We start from the raw sequence: 21093 nt of genomic DNA on the forward strand, positions 1-21093 counted from the left end.
TCTGCCCATCTCTACCAAAAACCTATCTGTAACTTTTTACTTTGCCCTACAATTTACCAAATTTAAACAACAACAATACTGTACACTTACACCATAACAGCCTACAACAAGACATCATACCACATCTAAATTCAAAATAAAACAAGAGATCTTGCTCTCATTTAGGGTACAGGAACCTCAAAGCAATATTATTACTTCAAATTAATATTAAGATGAAAATTTACACCATTGTATTAAAGATGAACAAACCCACAATCAACAGACAGCGACAAAATACATGCATGCATTAGTTTGACCAATTTTTTATTCTCCAGTTTCGTAGTTCTTGAAGCTGTGTTGCTCATAAAAGCAGTTTCATGAAACTAAACTAAGCAACTAAATCTAAGCTTAGGTTTAACTTTAATGAAAGTGCCACTGACAAGCTTCTAGCTCTTTCTGATTCTACAAACACTGACAAAAGGAAAATGAACACAGAACTACTCTGAAGTTCAACCTTACTGAGAGATTAAAATTTCGGTCTTGCCAATGCCTGCTAAAAGTAAAAAAACAACCTGAAGTCTTGGTACAGTGCATGCATTACTATATGCCAAATTACTTAAGTACAGTATAAAAAGGCAATAGCTTCTGAAAATAATATATAAACATTGTACTTAAGTACAGTATAAAAAGGCAATACCTTCTGAAAATAATATATAAACATTGTGTTGGCCACATTTCTAAATCACAAGTTCTTAAGACCTCTTGTGGAATTCCTTGTCAGATAAGAAATACGGTTTTATGGCTAACTACACACAATGTCATAAGTTGACTTCTGTCTAGTACAGAGAAAAAAGTCACGGACATCCAATACAGATTCTCTACAGAAGCTACCACTTCTTGTAATTTAAGTTTTACTTTTAAAAGCCCCAAACATTAAGTCCTCAGCATATGTAACCCCCAACTAAAAATTTTCTTTTTCCAGAAAGCCTACTTACAGTCTGCAGCTCAGTATGAAATATTTGCAAAGACCATCACATCCACATATTGTGTACTTTGACACTACCTGTTATGTCATCAAATAATCAACAGCTGATATATAGATGTATATATCAAAGATGACACAGAATGCCTTTGTAGTGGACAGAAAAATAGTAGAAGAGGAGAAAAATCTTACCTGTTTTTTCCTTTTTTTCTCTAAAATAATATATCCAGCAATCCGTTACTAACGGGTAAAGTCTCTTCTCTCCAAAGATAAAGGAGCAGTTCAGGCTGTCACTTCAGGATCTCTGGACGGTAAGTCACACCAAATCAGCTTCCCACCAGATAATTATACAGATCTAGAGGGCTTCTAATAAATCAGACTCAACTATTATGCACAACTTTAAACCAATCTCTTACTTTTTCCCCAAAACCCTGTATCTCAAAATTTTGCATTCAGTTTGCAATATGATAGGTTGGGTCCGGATTGGTGGATATGTTACTTCAAGAGAAAATAAGTCAACAAGTAAGAAATTTAATTTCTCCAGTGTACCCATACCCACCATTATTAATGGGCAATAGTGACCAGTGACTTTAACAACCAGGATATAAATTATCTAGTAATACAGATTTTTTCTATTGAATTCAAAATAATCGAGTACCCTTTTTAGAGTATTTAACGTGCATTTTTTTCCAATAGATCTGACAATAATATTTTAGACATCTGGACAAACCTTACTGTCTCATCATCTAAGCATTCAGGCAGAATGACTACATTTTCTATCTGCATCTGCAATGCTCTAATGGACAGAAGATGTCCTGCCAAAAGAATAACTGACATGAATTCCAAATGAGGACTGAATTTGCTTGGCTTTGTCATCTAGATTTCAACTAATGTTCCTCTATTAATAGTCATATCAAGTGCAGTCATCCCTTAATGAATTACTCCCTAATGAATTCTGGAAGTTACAGGTGGTAGAATGAACACAAAATTCCATTTTTACTACTACTTTTTTTCCTCCCCTTTTAAGCAAAGGATGAAAGCCTACAATAAATTTATGTATTGTTATTTGTTGTTGCTACTGAAAGCATTTACCCCATGTGAACAAACCCTGCATGACTGATCTTAAACATTAAGAGCATATCCACATGTTGAAAGCAGTTGGTTGCATATTCAGTTTTATTTTCACAGAGTCCTCCTCTGCAGAGGATTGCTACAAGCAACTATTTTTATAATTAGGTCCCACACATTTGAGCTCACTCTACCATTTGTCCTTTCATTGTGCCTAACACCTTCTACTTGGTCATCTACACTACATGCTAAGAATTATTTTGGTACATCTACAAGTAACTAACTTTTAATGCCTTCTGCAGCGGCAGGTAGCACTTCAAAAAATTCTGAGTACCAGAAACAGTGCTAAAAAAATGCAGATTGTCACAGCACAATAACTATTCAACTGTTTCTAACAGTCAAGTTAAGACAATTCTTTCTCAGCTTGCCAAAGACAGCTACCAGCATCAGTTTTCTACTTATCTCTGCAGACTATTCCTCTAGTTCTATCTGTCTGTATGTTCTGAAAGCCTGAAAGTTTAGGTTGTTGAACTTGAGATAGGACAACTACTACATGATGATGATACTTCCAGCATTCCACCCATTTCTAAAAAGCTGCAAAAATTATGCAGTAAAACTATTAAAAAAAAAAGTAATATCTAGGCTTTCTCTCTCTCAGCTCTGGATATAAAATGATATGCAAACATGAACATACTGATTATCTTCAGAGAAAAAACTACATGCTCTGAAAACACCTGTAACAACAAAAAAGGCTGGAAGAATGGCTAGAACCAGACTGTTATAAACAAAGAGAACTTCCAGCAGCACAAAAGCAATGAACTTCAGGTATTAAAAAGAGTAGTGTAACTCCAAAAATACGTAACTGTGGTCCCAAAGAAGGCCATTAAATTCTCATATCAGAAATATTTTGCAAGACCAATCTTTGATCCTCTTGACAAGAGAAACAGATTTAGGAAATAGCACATCCAAAGAATGACTAGAAAAGCACACTGCTTTGCAGAAATACTTGATTAGAGACTGAGAACTATCATCAATGGTAACTGTGTCTCATTTAATTGACACACTTACTTTGGAGGGATTCATGGGTGCCCTAGGTAAGACTGTTTTCTGAAAAACAAAAATTAGTGATGACGGCCTCGAATAAGAAGAAAATAAAATCCATCCATGTGTTCCACATAAAACGTAAGGACAACAGCACTAAAAATTTTTAGAAAAGGGGAGGAAATAAAAAAAAAGCAAAGAAATCTGATGACTAAAGGGGAACCAAGGTCCAAAGTTCAGCCCCAAAGGTCAAACTTATCATTTCTGCCTTAGTTTAGCAGATTATTCAGATGTAAAATGTCTCCTAATTATCTGATCACACACTATTAGGAAATTGCCCCATAAAGAAATAGAGCTAATATCTCAAAAATAGGTATTCATAAGCAAATTTACGTTTTCTACGTCACAGGTGTTGTAATACCAAGGGGGACATGCTAAACCGCAAGAACAGGAAACACACGAGGAATTTACAAAAATATGAAACAAATGTCTTTGCAATTTAGAAGTGGGTTCACCTTAGTGACAAATGAACCACGCAGTCATGTAGTTCATACGCATGCATGGAAAGGGCAGGTAAGCCCACAAAGACCTTTTAAAATGAAAGCAGAAAAGCTAATTTAAAGTAGGATACAGCCTTTAAATCAAAGGACAGCATTACATGCATCACAAAAATTGAGTATTAAACCCAGAATGGGCAACTACATAAAATGAATTCATTTGCAAACAAAAGGCAGACAGGACAGGGACATATTCTTCAGCAGAATAGTTCTGCAAAAGACAGCTTTATGCCTGAGACAGTCCCCAGCTGCCTTTCAATTTAAGAAAATACTTTTTTCCTCTTATTTTCATTAGAGGTATAAGCATGTAGCAGCTTGCCATATATTCATTAGTCTCCACTCATCATTAAACAGTTTTGGTTTTCCTCCTGCCTTTACAACAGTCTTCCTTTTACAAGAGCTTCATCACCTTCCTAGCTAACATTCTTTGCCTTTCTTAAAACAATTCTGAACAGTTCTCTAGAAAATAGCATACAGTTCTATCATTTCCACTGCCTTCCAAGTCAATTCTTCACAAATCCTGACATTTATTTATTTTTAACAAATGATTGAATGACTTGGCATTTTCAGCAAGTACTATGAAGTGACAATGACTCCTACTTTTATACTTGAACGTATTTATATATTTTGTTGTTATTATTTTTTTTTTTTTTTGGGGGGGGGGGGGGGGGGGGGGGGGGCCAGGAGCCACTGTACTAATCAAGAACAAGAGGTCTTTAATACAACCAAATAGAAAAATTTGGGTTTTGCTAAAAATCTGAGCCATTAGGATTTATATCAACACCTAAATGCAAAAAGTGCTTAGTTTTTATAGAAAAGCTGCCATAAAATGAAGCAGTAACTGTTCTTGAACTGATCAAGACTAATATTCAACACTCTTAAATGCTTTTGTATCAGACAATAGATTTCAAAAGCTTGAAAAAGAAAAGGATCAAGTGAATAAAGGGGTCTAGGTAACTAACAAGTTATCACAATCACATACTTGGCTAAATCATGGGGGCTCTGAAGCCTATATTCAGCATAAATGAAAGGGGAACAAAAGAAGTTACAGGACCAGAATTATCATCTATTCAAAGCTCCCAGGAACAGATTGAGAAATACAAAGATAAAATGCAAACAAACACTGAAAACAACAGTAGGAAAAAAAATGAAGTAACAGACTTTGAGCCATGATAAACTACTGCAATAGTTGCCTGCGTTTCATCCTTTCCCATAGCATGACCAGAAATTACAGAAAAGTATGTACTATTTCACCAGCTAGTTAACACATGCTTATCAGAACTAACTATTTGAAGTCTTACAGCTCTAGCTGTAACCAGTTTAGCAAAAAAAAAAAAAATGGGATATCAGCTTTTACCAACTTCACTAGATAGCTCACAAGACTCAAGAAATACTATTATTTCCTGAGGCATGCCCACCTCTTTTAAACCCTATGCCTCTAAATCGACCTTCTTTGATGTACACCAAGCAAGTCTACACACTAACCTATCAGAAAGCTTTTCTTTAAGACAGAAACCTGCTATTACACTTTGTCACTTAAACTACTTAGTTCTAAAATGAGAAGAAATAAGGTACAAGTTTCCTCTAATGACTCATTTTCAAGTTCGATTCAGGGATCAGCAGTTAAAATTACGTTACTAGAACAATCACATCTGCAAGATTTCAGGGATCTATGATCCTTACACTACGCTTTCAAGAGTATGTTAACTTAATTCCTTTGAACAAAGGAATAAACTCCATAGCAAGTTTCCCCCACTGTCATTCACTCTATCAGAAGTTTTCAGACTAAATTAAGCAGTTTGGAAAGTCTAGTCTTCACAAGACTAGGGAAAAAAAAAAAAAAAAAGCTTTCACTTGCATTGAACTATTTTTACTCTCTAAGCTTTGAGTATAGTTTTGTTATCTGTCATAACTACTGTTAAAATCTGTGCAGAAGCAGTAACTTCTGGAAGAGGTCACTGTAATAGAAAAAAACTTTTTAGTAATAAAACTGCCCTAAAATAAACAAACAGACGACATTACGTGGGAAGAAAGAGAGGAGAGGGTAATAGAGAAGTAGTGACTAAAACTTGGTGAGGTTGGGGCAGAGGGGGAGGAAGATATAAAATGCTACCTACATTTAATAAAAAGCCCTATTCATTTTTTAAATCCTAGATGGAAGGAGAACTTCAGTCTGAAGTAGTGTGGGTGGAACTTACCATAAAATGATCCAGGACTGACAGCTATGAACTGCCCCAACTGTATCCATAAGAGGATGAAGCAACTCATTAATAACGGATTGGTGGATATGGGAATGATAAACACTACTATACCTAGAATTGCAGGTACAGATTAGGGGGAGAAAGAAAGAGAAAGTTAGAAAATACTATGCAGGAAATACAGTCAGCTCATCGGTCCTGCATTCCTGACTTCCTTATTATTCTCAGAGAGGTTAACCATAAATAGTCACTGACTGTTTCAACTGAATTTTGTTAACAAGAACAGCTCTTACTCAAGCACAGAATGCACACCACTAGGCATCATCCAAAGTGTAAAGCATGAAGCAAAATATCTCACTGTTACAGTGTATAAACAACTCAACAGGAAAACGTACACAAAAATAAACTATATCATTATTTAGTTTTAGATTCCCCTACCATTTATAGATTAAAAGCAACACGGACAGAGAAGAAATAATGGTATCTTCATCTGTTTTCATAACAGAACAGGATCTTTGGGCACCATCAAGGCAAAGACCAAAGCTCAGCTAGCTTGATATGTTAAGAAATCCTCCTGTAATGGCATTTTTCAATTAATACATTCTATCAGAAAAAATGAATAGGATCGCTCTTAGAATAAATAATTATATACCTTGCTATGAACCTTACCTTGAAAGGTTTGTCCCCACTGTGTGTCAGCATATGCCTCTGCAACCAACTTTGACTTGTTGAAGGTGTATTATATACTTTGCAACCTTTCCACAAGCAAACAAACACCTAATAATGTAAAAACACGGTAAGTTTAGGTAAGTCAAAGAAAAAAGAAAAAATTTCAGAAGTAGATTAGCAAGCTTATTACCACAATACAAATTAGTTCAAAGAATTCTGAAACCACCGTTTATTTGGCAACACACTTGTCTCACCAAGGCAAAAATAATTGCAACCACAAGTATTAAAAAAAAAAAAAAAAAAAAAAAAGGTCAGTGAAACAAGCATCAAAAGCCAGAAGATGCTTCAGATAGACACAATCAAAAAGCCACAACATCCAGCTACAGTTTGCGTTTGTACTGCATATCAGTATCACCAGAGATATTGAGATAGAAAATTTGTAAGCGGTAAGATTTACATTTTACAGATAGCAAAGATAGAAAGATGATTTATGCTCATAAGCAAGTAATGATTTAATTCCTTGAGAATGGCAAAGTCTTACAATCCTATTATTTAAATATCAGTTTTATACTATGGAATACTAGATACCCCTAGTTAAGGCCCTTCCTGATGAAGAAAGGGAAAATTTTTCATAGGATTCAAAACCTGTGGGTGTTTGGCTATTCCGGTATACAGATCAGTCATATGCACAATAGTGCATTAAAGAGTAGAACTTACTCATGCTGCTTTTCTCTCTCCTCTCATTGTGTCTGACTATAATCTAGAGAATAAAAAAGCTCAATGATCTTGGCCTTCATTAGAATTTCTTTAACAAGTCAGAGGGCAGAGGGGAGGAGGAAGGGATACAGCCCTAATTTTTAGCAGCAGAATACAGTCCCCAGGAATAGTGTTGTCCAAAATACTTTCAGAATACCTTTTGGAACTACAGGGAACTAATTGGATTTGAGCTTCTTGTTCTCTTTCAGAAAGAAAAAAATGAGTTATCGAAAGACTGTACTTTCAAAACAAAAGAACAGCCAGACAAGCAAGCGATGTACTTTCTATATAACAGACACCTCAACTTACTAAAGGAAAGCTTGAAAACCATGCATGCCTGTATGACTGATCAAGGTCTCCTGACCAATAAGGCCCAACTGCTGTTTTAGTGCCTGCTGCTCATCAGTTTTAAGATCCCCCTGCAGCCACAGGATGGAAGTCTGGGATTGCTGTCAGCGCAACAGCTACATAACTATCTCAGAATTGCCACCATCAACTGCAAACTGCAGAGCACTCAAAGGGGAACAACAGATAGTTGAAACGCAATCCCCTCAAAAAACATCCACTTGGTTTTACAACAACCCCCCAGAAACTCTAGCAAGGCTTCTTGTGAACCTGTCTAAAAATCTGAACCCAAAATATTTCTGGCAAAGTATTTCAGAAAAGTAAAATTATTTCATTAGTCTCCTGGGCTCTTCATTGTTCTGGCTTGGGCTTCCTGGGCTGGTTTAGAGCCATTATCTCAATATTAAGTTGAAAAAAACGCATTATAACCATAAAAACAATGTAATAAGCTTGCTTGTAAGTTCTCAAGAAGCAAATACTACAACTACTATCCTTAAAATTTATAGTCACTGAGTTGAGTAATAACCTGAAATCCTACCAAAACCACATGCTCTCTAACAACACTTAAACGCCTCGCCAGCAGGTGGCAGACAAATCCATGAAACCAAACAGCCAGCATCAGTCCCTTTCCACAGCATCTAGTGGAAGAACTTTTTGAAAAAGAAACCAACTCCACCACGGGGAATAAAAGTGTGAACTGAGGGCAATGCTCAGGCGGTTGTTTGGTGCTTCCAACAACTGTCTCATTCAGAAAGACAAAATACAGTTTAACATTTTCAATATGAAAATACCCACAAATCATGCCATATAATGTGAATGAGCAGAAAAATAGTACAAAAAATCTGGAAAAATCTTCCAATCACTTTTTAAGAAATTAAAAGGGGTTATGGATGGGACAAAAGTCATGCATTTACGTTGACAGACCCCAGGATACTGATACACCTCATCCATTTAATTGTCTCACATAGGATTCACATAGCACTTTTATAAAACTGTGAACAGAATCACTGAAATCTATCTCACGAGTGACTAAACTGCTGTCTCACTAGCTGAATGATTCCAGCTAAAGCTTGGACTTCAAGAAGAAGCACTAAATATCAAGCTAGAAGTGCAGTCATACCAAATAACATTAGCTAAATGCAACCAGTGAGTCACACCTGTCGCAGTGACACAATTACATAAAAAACTACATAATGCGATGCAAATATGCACCTTATTTAAGTCTCTTGTACCCTTAAGATAATACATAATGACCTAACATTTGACATATTCACATTTTAAAGAAGCAGCAAGACAAAAGTTGAAAATAAACATTATGTTAGGTTAAGAGTTGGTATTAGTTGTCCAAGAAGTTAAAGACATGCAATGTATAGCACTGAAAGCAGACTGCTTGTGTTTGATATAAAGGTAGTTTACTTGAAATATTCCAGGCGTTAAAAGTAATTTGGGAAGTTGGGAAGCAGGGAGTTCAGTACAGATTTGAAATTACGCTATTTGGAGAGGTGTTATAACATAAAATTGTGAGACCAACCCAAACTGCACCACTTGAACAGATATTAGACCAAAAGATATATGCTCATATATATACCTTAATTTAAAAAATAATACTAGATGCAGTTATATTGAAGGTGTAACATCCAAAGACCTGCTGTCAGTACGTACTACAAACTGAACTGTTTTGGTAAGACTTTGTACTCCCAAGATGACCAGTCTTACATCTGCCCTGTAATATATTCTGTTTATATATTATTTCTAATAAAACTATATTTGTAAAAATAATCATGAAATAACTTTGCCTGAGTTAATATGCAAAAGCACATACACTAGAAGTTGTAAGAAAATGAATTCCAAATATAAGCACTTAAAACCAGCATCTTCGGGATGCTGAGAAATTAGCAAATCTATCAAATATCCAATAAATTTAAACATTAGGAACATACTATATTCTTAAAGGTCGCCATTCTATCAAAACCACAGAACACCAAATCAAGCGTGTTATGGAAAACACAGCAGCTGCATGCTTAGTGCCACACCACTGAGGGCCCAATCTCAGTTGCCAGTAGCTAAACTACTGATACTTTATAACATAAAACATAAAATTTACTACTGTCACCACAGAATAAAACAACAGTAAAAAAGAGGGAGGAAAAATAATTAACACCAACCCCTCCTCGTTGACCATCCACATGTATGGAGCGAATGTGATCTGCCAAATCCGGGCTGGAGCTGAAGCAAGCATGGCAGTGGTCCCAACAACAGTTGTAAGCAATGCTCTTTGCAGAGGAGGCAGGAATTCCTTGCCCATTCATCATTACTGGAGTCGAACGCCCACTGGAAATTGTGCTGTCTACATCCATAATAGTGCTGCTTATGCTGTAAGAAAAGGAGACTGTTTGTATTTGTTACACATTAATGGAACATATAAAAACTGTAGCTCTTTAGGGCTTTTCATCAGATTAATTAAGACAGGATAAAAAGGAGACTTGAAACATATTATTACGGCTCATCACCTTAAATACAGTAAAATATTCAGTCAGGGCATAACCACTATCACTCCATAGTGTAACTTCTTCTGGACACTGTCAACAAACGGGAGAGCTGGAAAACTTTCTTCCCATTCACTGACTTGTGAGAAAATTGTTTGTTAACACGGTTATTTTTAAACAACATCAGTCGTTCATTGTTTTTGCTAAGCCTTTTTTTTTTTTTTTTTTTACCAGACATATATCTAGATCAGCATCCACAACTAACACTAAAGCCTTCAAAATAATACAGAAGTGAAGTTTTACAGAATGTTTAAGAGACTCCTGCACTTAACTCCAAGGCCCAGCAGCATGTCTATCACACATGTAATCTAAACTACTGAGGTTTTTGTTTGTCTTTTGACACTTTGCAGGGTCATTCTTATCAGCTATTCTGCCCTCAATCTCAGCAGGAAAAAAAAGCATGGAGTACTCTTTTCATATTAAGGCAAACAGCACAGAGACAGACAGATATTGTTCCTGGATAAAATAACTTAAAAAATAATATTAAAAATAAAAATAAAATTAAAATAATAGAATTAAAAAAATAGAATTAAAAATTAAGTAACTACTGACATAACTTTAAAAAAAAAAAAAACTTCTAAACTTGCTCGTTGCCTTTTAGAACCCTTCATGTTTCTGTCTTCCACAAAGTCATAGAACTAAAGAACAGCTCGTCTTTGAGAGGACCTCAGGAGGTCGGTTGGTCCAATTCGCTGCTCGAACAGGACCAAGTGAGATCAGGCTGCTCATAGTCTCAAATGGTTAAGTTTTTTATGGGTGTTTTCAAAGGTTGGAGCTTCTGCTACCTTTCTGAACAGTTTTTCCAATGTTTGAGTAACCTAATTGTGTAGAAAGGGAAAAATTTCCTAGTGTCTCATCAGAATTTCCAGTGTTGTAACTTCTCATCTGTTGCCCTTCCATCTTTTTTAGTTGAACAGTTGATGACTGCCTTCTCCTTTCCTATGCAGTCCTAATCAGAACACTGAGAACAGCAATAAGCCTACCCTTCTTATTCTAAAACTGAAGAAACCCAATCTCTCAGCCTCTCCAGGTACAGGATTTGCATCAGCCTTCTATCTGTTTTGGAGGTCCTCTGCTGAACATTATCCAGTATGTCAGTATCTGGGATGAGCCCCAAAATAGACACAGTGATCCAGACACAGTCTTAATTGTGCCAAGTACAGAGGGAGAATCACTTATGTTGACCTGACATATACCCTTTTACTAACACAGCATGTGGCGGTGTTTTATGTAAGTGTCTTTAGATATCCTTTTGAGTGAAGTGCAAGGAAAAACAAACAAACAAACAAAAAAACTAATGCTGTTACTTTAAATGAACAGAATATCGTTTCCTATTCATTTCTAACTTTTATCATACATCTTTTTCTCCTTCTACCTCTTGTACAGATTTCTGTGCTAGAGCATTCTGCTTTTAAATGCATCAGTGCTGTTCCATATTTCTCACACCATTGCTGCTTACATACCCATTACTGTTGTATTACGTATTTTAAGATGGATGCAACAAAAACAGCATCATTACTCAAAACTAGAGCATATCATTAGGATGTTTGTTTCCTTGCTCTAAAACCCTTGACTAGCAATCTCAAATCATCTGTACTTTTTTCTTTTAAACTGTGCTAGCAGTTTTCCTGATGTTTCTGATGATTTCAAAAATCATAGTTTTCCTCGTTTGTGTTCTTCCTCTCCCGTCACCCACCATAGCTATTCCACTGCATTTCTCAATATCAAATTTATTTTTTACTAGGGAATGAAATAAATAAAAAATAACAGATTCCCTTTGCAATGCTTTCCCATTAAGATTTAGTTTTAACTACCCCAAGTAATTCAGTTTCATGAGCAAACTTTGATCTAGAAGAGCAAGCTACCAGTAAGGTAACACTATGGAAAATGCTGACTACCACTACCCAGACAACCCTTAGAAATCGCCTTCCAACTCATTAATCTCCTGCTATTATTAAAACTGAAAAGTTATTCTTAGGCTTTTGTTTTCCAAATTAATCCAAATGAGAAAGTTTTAGAGACCCTTTCAACAGGTTTAGACTTTAATAGAAATCTATCAAAAATAAACTTGCTAAATACTATACAAATACCATGCTTAATTTTTTATTTTTCAAAAAAGGTCTAACAATTTACGAGACATGCCTTCTCTCAAGTGAAAGCCATACTGGCACTTTCCTGCTACAGAGCATTTTACCATGTGCCCATGATTATTCTCCTCCATCTTCCATATCCTGAATACACCCAGCCACCCCACCTTCTTTCTTCTGCATTACAAGTAGTTGTCTTGGTTCCTTTCATAATGTAAGTTCACAATCTGTGACTAGTGATAAAGCAAAGGTGGCCAACAGAAGACTACAGATATGGTTTTGAATCTGTTCCACATTTCTGTCTTTCCCCAAAAGACTGTTTTATAATCATCAGAAACGTCCAAAAAAAAAAAAATGCAACTAACACAGAGTTGAAGTTACAGACCTAACAGCCACTAACTGCAAACTACTGAAATAGGCATTAGTACCTTTCTATGAAATTGTTATGCTTTAAGTGAAAAATACATTGCATTCAATTCCAATTTTCCCCCATGCCAGGCCCACTACAACAGATGCACCAAGGAACTGGCATTCCTTCCTCAGCTGATACCTATGCCAAAAATTACCTCTGAAAGTAAAAATCAAGTTATGGAAGCAAAATCTACCAATGGGATGAAAAAGAAAATTATATAAATAACTTAATGCAGCTCCCACACACCTGAGTTCTAGAGTTACCCAAAGAGTTTCCACAAAATCAGCATTCAGGAGCAGCTTTGAACCCAGACCGACCACTTCTGTTGAACAAAGTAGCATTACATTGATCAAGGGTTCCAACAGGAAGTTGCTTAATGAAGGATGGCGAGGCACTACAGACACATTGCTCCTACAATAGCCCTCTCTGATCATTTCAGGGGAATAAAGAGCCCTAACTTTCTCACAGCTGAAAGGTACTAACCTACCAGATTTTAATCAGCGTTTCATGCGGGAACTCAAACTTCCAAGCTGTCAGTCCGTGTTTCACTGACAGCATTACTACCATTCCCCAAAACCCCACAAACAAGCCTGTTGCAAAAAGACTAAGCTGCAACATGGTGCTGGCAACCACAAGGACAGTCTCAGACTGGTTATTCAGATTAGTTCTCTCATGGGTTCCCTGCTTTTGAAGCTTGGTCTTGAGTGGGAAAGCAATTAAAAAGCACAGCCCAGTACAAGTTCTGTGAAGGATGGGTGCGTGCATGTCTGCATATGTGGTTTCACTAGTTCACAGGCATGTAGCACAATTAATTTCTAAGCTGCAAGGAAAAAAACTCATTGATCAACTTGTAGCATGAGAGAGGTTATTTCATATTATAAGCGCAATGCAACATACACTGACCTCCTCCAAACCATAGGTCTGCGTTTTTACAGCTCAGGAAATGCAGATATTCAGGCTTTTTTTTCCTTCAATATGCTATCCTACTTGTAGAAAATTATTCTTATTTTTGGAGAAAAATATGTAAAAGTTGGGACTAGAAATAATGATCCAGCCAACAACACAATGGGTAAGTTTATTAATGACAGGAGAAACCAGTAACACTTCAAGAGTCAATCTGGTTGTAACAGTTTAAATGTTTGCTTAGTTTAGTTCTAATAGCCTAAGTGCTTGCTAAAGGCTAACATTAGCGTTGCATCCCTGGAGGTTTTTAAGAGACGTGTGAATGTGCAACAAATGGACATGGTTTAGCAGCGGGACTCTGTAGGTCAGGCTGTCAGTTGGACTTGATGATGTTGAAGGTCTTTTCCAATCTAGATTATTCTATGACTCTAAGATCAAAATTTAATATTAGAGCAACTGGAATAAAAAGGTTGCCCACAGCACTTAAAATAAGAGGTAACGTACAGAATTTCTTGGAAGCAAAGGATGAAGTTTTACACTGGACTATGCTTTTATAGTCTATTCAAGAGATATAAAAAATTAAAAATAGGTAACTGAAATCCAGATGAGTGATAATAGGTCAATATTTAACAGAACGCCTTCCTTCCTTCTAGCTTGCTTAACCAAGACATTGGAAGTGCAGATGAATATTGCTGTAACAGAACCTACTATAGAAATAGGTTAATTGCTTATAAACCAAAACGGCCAGGGGTCACACAACCAGAGATCGCCATTCTCTGATTGTTCTTCTGACACGTTCCCGTAAAACGCAAGAAACTTGCTATTCTAATACATTCCTTTTCAAGAAATAACCATTTTTTTTTTTCCCCTCCAGAAGCAGCCTATTGCAGGTCATCAGCCATATAGTACTGCTTTACTCTAAAAACCTAGATTTTGGGGAGGTGTGGGGGGGAAGTAGGGGGTCTCTCTCAGTGAGTTCTGAGACACCTGGGAAAGAGGTAAAGCCTATGAAGAGAATCCATAAAATACCTAACGACCAGCAACATCTGACATGTTGTATACAGCTTATGCATATGTGCTTTTTCTCTAGCAGGCCATATGCTGAGGAAGTATCAGGAAGCTTTTCACAGAAAAGTTCACAGTATATACGGCATCAGAGAAGACACTTGACTTGGAAGGTCATCTGCTCTTCAATTGCCATTTCAAGATAAAGGAGAAAAATGATGGTAGGTTTCATAATCAAAACGGTGGCTGCTGCTGAAGTCTGTCAAGAACTCACTGCAATACTTTTTGCTAGATCTGCTGATTTACCTACCCACTGTGTCATTCCTCTGGACTTCAGAAAGGACACAAGAGCAGGACGCTCAAGTGGGTAAAATGCATGCACATGTTCCAACATTTTATCTAGCCCACTTCAGTATTTTCCCAACGTGAAGCATGGCAACCCAGCCCAAACAGGGCTGGACCACTATGGCAGTGTCTGTTTATCTTTCAATCTCTGAATAGGGATTTCCAATCCAATCTGACGCTATCTGCTTAGCACGACCCAAGAAAGGGAAAAGTCCTGTAACAAAAGGGAAGGTAATAATGGAAAGTACATCTCCTGCTCTGCTTTCTTCTTGCTTTCCCATCTGAAATCTACACCTCCAAACAAGGAACTAATAACATGAATCAAGAAGAGAACAGAAAAAAAGTGAAGAAAGCAGAGACATTCTGGAAAACCAGAGATTAACATATATATATATATAAACAAACATATTTTAGGTAAATAATTTAAAGCAAGCTTTCCCTTGCCACCCCCCCCCCCCCCCCCCCAGTCCTTTTTCCCCTCGCCAGGAGATCTGTTTAAATCCTGACTGCCACTATCAAAGCAGAATGACACTAGTCGAATTTAAGGGCTTGTGGCATTCCCCTATTGCTAGTGACAGACAGGTCTGGGTTTGCTCCCAAGCTGTAAGCAGGCTCCAGCTCTATTGTAATGGATCTATAGACCATAGCCTGATGAAGAACATTAGACATTTGAGTTTCAGAGAGTTCAACTCAGAGGTCATCCCAAACAATAGAGCATCAAAAACAGTCACTGCTGGAGAGAGCCTGCATACACAATAGCTGTTTTTAAGAAGCACCATTCAAAAGACTGACTAATTACTAAAATTTAAAACTGTTACAGCAAGCACAACAACATAGTCTTCCAGTTTGTTATTCCCCACTTTCATCCTAATCCAAGCATCAGAATCAACCTGAAGTAAAAAAAAAAAAAAAAAAAAAAAAAAGTGAGATTTTTAGGACCAAATGCCAATCCAAAATGCCTACTAAACCACTACCCAATTTTTACCAAGCCTGTAAACGCTGGCAAACAATGCCTTCCTTCCAGATGCAGCAAGGTAGAACTGAAAATACAGTCTTCTCAGAAGAGCTGGACCTTTTCTCCTTCTCCGATTTTTCCTATATTAAGATCAACAGCTTTGAAATGAAACTGACATTTAAAGTGCATTCATTAAGCAACATAATTAATGTAAGCTGAAGTAGAGGAATCGTTACCTCAAAGGCTGTTTGAGGTCTTATTTTTACATTTTACCTCTAGCTAAAAATAATCACCTTGATAACGAGGATGTATTAAGGTTTTTTCTTAAGCATCACTTTCATGTTAAAACATTAGTACCTGCACAGTCTATGGTGTATGTGAACCAAATGCATCTTGCTGCTTAAATCCAGTCCAAACTGCATTTAAGAACGATCCTGAAACTAAAGCCTTAGCAATAGCAGCTTAAAAACTTGGTAGAAGTTAGCAGCCATTTCTACCTTATAAAGAGAACACACACAAAAAGTTCTTCAAGCATTTTCAGTCCTGGCTTGTTATTCTTCTTTAAGAATTTGAGTGAAATTAAGCCATTGTTGGAGTCATGTAAGTACAACTGTTCCCTTTGAGGAAAGAAAAAAAAAAAAAAAAACAAAAAAAAAAAAACACTCCAAATTCTTCCCAATTTAAGACACACAAATTTCCAACCACTTCGCTTACCACATTCACATTTGGGTACTAACTGCTGTATACAGTTAAACATGAATGAAAATGTAACGAGCCTGTGATTTGCATTGTGAATGCATTCAAGAAAATGGTGTATTGCACATCATTCCTGATGCACGCTTAGCTCACCAAGGAGACTGATTTCCTCACTACTGCAAGTAATCCCTTCCATTGAATTTAATGAATGAAATGTCCCAAATTTTTTCTTTCCCTTTTTTGTTAATCTTTCAGAACAACAGACAGTAGGAGTCTAGAAAGAGTATCAATTTAAAAAAAAAAAAAAAAAAAAAAAAGGCAGCAAGAACAGCATAATTGCATTTTTACTTTCCATGAACCCTCATTAGACAGTGGGCACTTCAAGAAATAGTAGAGCCAGGCACCAAACACATGCACAAAAGCCCAATCAATTTACTATTATATTTTTAATGTCTGCTAGACATACTCCCTCTAGACCTTAACTGAAGTAACCTTCCCTCAGGCAAAATTCAGACCCAACAGATGGGCCTTATACCATGCCCTTGAGGGTCAACAAGCAGTTCAGCCTGATCAACAGGAGCTCATTGCAGAGCTACAGTACCTCCACTGAGAATGCTCAGCCTCCAGTCCCCAGATGTTCAGTACGTAAGCAGAGGACCCAGATGATTTCAGCTACCACCAAGGGAAATGACTTGACAGATCCTATAATAAATAAACTCATCTTGTAATGGAACAAATTTAAAACCAACATAGACTTCAGGGAACACACACTGCAGTGTTGCTAAAAACACTGCAGAATAGCCATCAAGATGCACTGTGACTAATGAATCTTTTAAAAGTTTCTTCTGAACTACACAATGATGAAGTCATAAAGCATCAAATCCACAGAATACTGCCTCTGACTAGACAGAAGCATAATTAACATTCAAGAATCCAAATACTGTGAACCTCACTGGAAGTAGGTGGCTATTTTAAAGATAAAAAATACCCTGCTAGTTTCTTTAGCTTTCACTAGCTTGTGAAGTATATTGTTATTTGCACAAAGTTTCAGTCATTTTGTTCCAATTCATATGAGACAAATTACAAGACTGAACTGAACACTCAAGAAACTTAGAATAATGGAAAACTCGTGAATGACAGGTATTTCTTACAACAACTTCAAGGGTTAAAACCTGGAACTCCTACAGAAAAGCTTTTACAACATGGAAGACCAAATCACAATTAGGTACTAATCCCCACACAAAACAAACAGCACCAATCACAATCATTCCGTTACAAATGCCAATTCAAAACAGAACAAAAATTGAAAGGAAAAAACTGACTCGCATAGTGACACACCTGAGTACTACATAATCTTCATTTCACCAGGACAAATCAAGAGTGAAAAGAAACACTTCAGTAGTTACCTCATTTCTAAATCCCTTTTCAAGGCAGGGTGTAGAAGTCTGGGGCACAGCTTGGACCAACAGACCAGTTCCACAAAAACTGCAGGCCACCTAGCAGTTTCTCAGCTTTCCGAAGCCAGCAAGTTCAAAGTGATTTACACTTATTATTTCCTATAGAATTCCTATGTAATCAATGGACAGGTGAAGATAAATCCTCGAAGTATGAAAGTGATCACATGATGAACCCTGAGCTCCCATCCTTGATGGGATACATCTGTACTGCATCTGCATATTATTTTTTATATAAATCTCTTATCACTTCCAAACATAGGAGCAGCTATATATTCTCCAAGCATCACCACATGATTACCTTTTGCCTCTTTATGTTCTGCTCAACAATAGAAACTGCAAAGCAAAGCTGTTAGAAACTGAAGTAGGACAAACATTGTTCAAAAGAGCTAACAATTTCAGTTGTAAATACCAGAAAATGCTAAGTTAGCTCTGACATGAAAGCAGAGAAAGAATAAATAAAGCTTTGCATTAATATTTAACTTCTGCTGACTTGTATGAATATCAAGTAAACTTTACTACCAACCTCTTCACAGTGTTAGTATCAGAACATCAACATAATGATTACCAGTATTTAATAAAACACAGTTCACTTTGCTTTATGCTCTCCAAATGAACATGTCAATTTAAGAGTGAGATTAAAGCAGATCCAAAGAAAAAAATGAGAGCTCACAAAACATGAGCGACCACTATGAGCCAGCAACAGAGTGAAGAACTTTAACTCTTGTCTGATCTTTTTTTGTTCCTCTTTCCACCTTTGGCAAGTTCAGTAATTTATGATATATCTACATATGTAACACATATTTCTACTACTAAATTTGCAGGATTATCAATTTAACTCCCCAAATCAAACATTTGTGTTCCACAAGGAAAACAGCTCCCCTCATGTTAATGAATGTAGTTTGACTGCAATATTAAGATGTCATGATGGTTTGCTGCTCCCAGAGGCTGTTTTTTTGTTGTGTTTTTTTCCTCCATTTATCCAGCAAGTAATCCAAATAGAATTTTTGAAGTTGAAATAGCTTAATCTACCCGCATTTCTGAGCTTTCCTATTGATTCTCCTTAGAACACATCCAAAACCATTTCATGACTGATAATGATCAGTTTTTGAATTCAAAAAAAAAGCTACCAGAAGAAAAAATAGCATATGGAGATAAACCATCATCAAAACAAAAATGGATTGCAGAATACTAAATGGCTGCAGAAGAATAAGATCATTCATATAGCAATAAGAAATGAGCATATATGGCTGAAAACAAGCCAAAATTACATAAAGTAAAAGTCCACTACCATGTTTCAAGCACCTAAGAACTTGTGCTTCTGAGTCATTTATGCTTTTTGTTTGTTTTTAACTCAAACCTATGTTCACACAGATGAAGTTATTCTAACACAAGTTTTTCAAAATGAAAAAGGCTTAAGCATTCTGCGGCCTTGAGTCCTGCATGCAGTTTTGGGTGCAACAGTATAAGAAAGATCTAAAACTGTTAGTATCCAAAGGAGGACTACAAATATGGTGAAGGGTCTGGAGGGGAAGACATATGAGGAGCGGCTGCAGCCCCTTGGTTTGTTCAGTCCACACAGAGCAGGCTGAGGAGAGGCCTCATGGCGGCCTGCAGCTCCCTCATGAGGGGAGCAGAGGGGCAGGCGCTGAGCTCTGCTCTCTGGGGACAGTGACAGGACCCAAGGGAACGGCATGGAGCTGGGACAGGGGAGGGTCAGGCTGGGTGTAGGGAAAGGTTCTGCACCCAGAGTGTGGTCGGGCACTGGGACAGGCTCCCCAGGGCAGTGGTCATGGCACTGACCCTGCCAGAGTTCAAAAAGAATTTGGACACTGCTGTCAGACACAGGGTCTGGTTTTTGGGCAGTCCTGTGTGGAGCCAGAAGTCAGACTCCATGTCCCTTGTAGGTCTCTTCCAACTCAGGATATTCCATGATTCTATAATGCTATAAATCAATCCTGAAAGCAAATCTGGAAAACTATTTATTGAGTATCTGTATAGGTATCTGTAGATTACTAAGAAATCTACATAGTGGAAAACAAGAAGTCAGGGAGATAGTTTTATTTAGTGTGACTACTGGTAATATTAACATTTGTTTGAAGTTTTTTGAAGCAACAGCTAATTTTAGAGTAAACCCATTTCGAGATTAAATGTAAATACCTGGAAAAGGGAGCAACACTGCAAACATTTCAGTTTGATGGTATAAAACTGGGAGAAGATAGAAAAGCTCTTCAAGATAGAGAAATCAAAGAAACTTAAAATAACAAACATGTACAGGAAACAAAACACGACTGAGAAAGCATGTTATGAATCACCACCTCTCTAGAGCTGTTTCCACTCTCTCTAATCACCTACTTTGATTATTTAGATTGTCAGCCCTAGAATATTTGGGTTATGTATTAATTTAACAAAACCAGTTTTTCATCTAAGCTGTAGTATACAGAGGAACAGATGATATTATAAGGAAATTTGGAATGCAAAGTGTCAGAAGAGCACTGAGAAACTACAGCAGGTTAAATGTGTGTGCCTTGTGATACAACAGCAAACGTATGCAAAAGCATTACACAAATCAAGAAACTGTAAGTGGTTCTGCCTTAAAGATACAAATAACACTGACTTTCATTTCTGGGAAACAATTCATCTTCAACCTGATTATCACCTTCAAAAGTTAAGGAACAGCAACAAGTGTTTCATCATTTTAGATCTTCACTGAAACGCAATCAGTAGTTAAAAAGAAAGTGTCACTTCTTTTAGCATGCTTTCCATTCTAAGAACCATGATTAATACAAAGTGGAAATAAAAGCCTTCAGGTATAGCGTTAAGGAAATTCCACCATATGTTACCATTACTGTCCCATTCACAGGATACCCATCCCCACTCCTGAACAACTAGCTTAAAAAAAAAGCAGAAGACAACCAGAAAAAAGGATGAACAAGTCCCAGAGGAGATGCAAACCTCTCCTCCAATTTCAGTTACTGTTGTTTGACTGCAGAAAAATACAGACAGGACAGTCTTCTATGAAATAGCAACTTCATACGTCAGTGAAGAGTTGCTACTTCTCAAGTATTAATCAGGCATCAAAAGCAGAGAAACCA

At 36.9% G+C, this 21093-nt stretch overlaps 1 protein-coding gene across 2 annotated transcripts in view; it reads right to left on the reverse strand.

The window, feature by feature from the left end:
* AEBP2 (AE binding protein 2) overlaps positions 1-21093 on the reverse strand; it is a 56518-nt gene that overhangs the window by 27369 nt on the left and 8056 nt on the right. For both annotated transcript variants that reach the window (XM_082771121.1, XM_082771122.1), the window contains exons 2-3: positions 9761-9968; positions 6495-6602 (exon numbers count right to left, since the gene is read on the reverse strand). In XM_082771121.1, the coding sequence (XP_082627247.1) occupies positions 6495-6602; positions 9761-9968 (316 nt within the window). The remainder of the gene's footprint in view (positions 1-6494; positions 6603-9760; positions 9969-21093) is intronic.

Source organism: Aythya marila (genome assembly GCF_965140915.1).
Source record: "Aythya marila genome assembly, chromosome: 1".
Lineage (NCBI taxonomy): Eukaryota > Metazoa > Chordata > Aves > Anseriformes > Anatidae > Aythya > Aythya marila.